This window comes from Meleagris gallopavo, chromosome Z (genome assembly GCF_000146605.3).
Source record: "Meleagris gallopavo isolate NT-WF06-2002-E0010 breed Aviagen turkey brand Nicholas breeding stock chromosome Z, Turkey_5.1, whole genome shotgun sequence".
In the NCBI taxonomy this organism is placed as follows: Eukaryota; Metazoa; Chordata; class Aves; order Galliformes; family Phasianidae; genus Meleagris; species Meleagris gallopavo.
Window position 1 is genome coordinate 63,338,990 of NC_015041.2, and position 1,999 is coordinate 63,340,988.

General features: G+C 38.0%; 1 protein-coding gene across 1 annotated transcript in view; it reads right to left on the bottom strand.

Annotated features, from left to right (window-relative positions):
* Nucleotides 1–1,999, bottom strand: part of NCBP1 (nuclear cap binding protein subunit 1) — a 32,161-nt gene that overhangs the window by 27,666 nt on the left and 2,496 nt on the right. The window contains exons 3-4 of the mRNA XM_031557396.1: nt 1,033–1,140; nt 372–493 (exon numbers count right to left, since the gene is read on the bottom strand). Of these exons, the coding sequence (XP_031413256.1) occupies nt 372–493; nt 1,033–1,140 (230 nt within the window). The remainder of the gene's footprint in view (nt 1–371; nt 494–1,032; nt 1,141–1,999) is intronic.

The following is a 1,999-nucleotide window of genomic DNA, read 5'->3' on the forward strand; positions in this document are numbered from 1 at the left end:
AAAAGAATTGTAATTATAATCTGTTATCATATCCTGAGAGCAACGTTAACTTGAATCACCTAGACAAAATCTAGTCTCACTGCACAGTAGTAAGGTCACCTTTTGGTATTTGCAGCAGTTACTGCTACAGCTGTACCAGCACAAGCTGGACAAGACTGTCACCATACCCTAGCACTAGACAATGCAACTAAACTCTTAGAATTATAAAGGTAGATCACTTATCTGTCCATTTTGTCAGTGTTCTTCCCTTTCCCCCTTTTCTCCCAACAACAAAATGACTCAGATCTAGGACCTGGTATTTTTTTAAGTGAACACTAATCAAAGTTATCGTTATCCCGAACAAGTATCTAAAATAATACTTTACAACTTACTTCAGATAGCTTTCTGTCTGAGATAAGAGACGATCCATCTCAGCATCCTTTTTCTCGTACAATTCCTTTCCAACCCAAGGCAAAGATGACAGAAATGCAAATATGTACCAGTCACATCGTACCTACAGGAAAGAAATATTCTGAGACTGAAGCATACAACTAAGCTCCAGAAAATATTACATATACATTGCACTTTAATTTAAACTACTGTTTTGTGGTGACACAAAGATCAGCAACTAAAGACTGGATAGGCAAGTCACGAACAGAAAAACATATATTACTGGTTGAAATGTGCAATTTTTAACTTGAACTATGACAATCAGACTTAAATAATCACTTTCACAGTCTTTCTGCAGATTATCTTCATATTTTGAGTGTAAACAAACCTGGCAGAACAAGTCAGACACTATGCAGTTGCCAAGGCAAAGTAAGATTAATTTAGTGCAGATACCTCACTATGGAGGCCCACACTTTCTTACTACACAAGTATTTCCTAAATGCCAGGGGCCACTTTCACTCATATCAAGGAACTTGCAGATACCAGTCCATCTAGGTTGCTGTCTCCAAAACCTTCCTGCACCAAGCAGAATTATAAAAGCAATGGTAAAGTAATGGTGCCTGTGAAAACAGCCATGGGGGAGCTTGCAGATTTTTGGCTTACTTGTGGTACATCTTCCTCCTGTGTCACGCTCACAAAGTTCTCAAACATAGCTACCATCGAAGGTGCAGCTATGACGTGACAATTCACAAGATCAGACAGAAAACGAACCTAAAAGAGTCCAAAAAAGTGTTTTCAATGAGCATATTTTATCTGACTGTCCACGATAAACATTACTTGAATAACTACAACCAAAAGGTATGGGTAATCATTCAGTACTAGGAAGGCAGAAATACTGTACACAGGTACACCAGGCAACCACAAGGAACAAGCAGCATAAGCACAGTTGAACAGTTTGTCCATTATAATGTCCATAAGGTCAGTCCTTAATAATTGTAACATTACAACTCCTAATGATGACAGGGTAGGAAACACCAATATGCATTGAAAAGCATGCAAACATGTTACAGAACACACAGAATGACAACAACCACATTTTCTCTCCCCTAAGTGGAAAAAAGATCACTAAAATTACAGAAGTGTAAAAAAAATAAAAGCCTTCTTAAATGATGAAGATTGATCAGTTCCTTCATGAGTCCAGAAGTGAACCAAAAATGGCAGGGTTGACTCTATACACCATTTAGAGTCTTTTAGACAACATAAATTTCTATAGTTAACTGTTCATAAATACAGACAGCTACAGAGAAAGAGCCTATGCAAAAGCTGACTGCATGGTCAGGTCTCAGAAAGGTGACAGTGACTAGGAATCAGCCTTTGCAATGAAAACATTCATCCTGGCAGGAATACATCACTGATTTGGAGGCATACTAACAAGGAATCCAGACTGACATAAATGACAACTTAAGTAGAAAATAACTGGAGTACCGCAGTGGTACGCGTTATACTGGGAACTGTTCTCTCCTCCCTCATCAATCTTTTGATTGCTTTGTACCCTCTTTGATGTAACTCAGTTATCGCAGCAATCTCAAGAAACAATTAAATTCTAACAATGACAATCTCACTTTTGTGT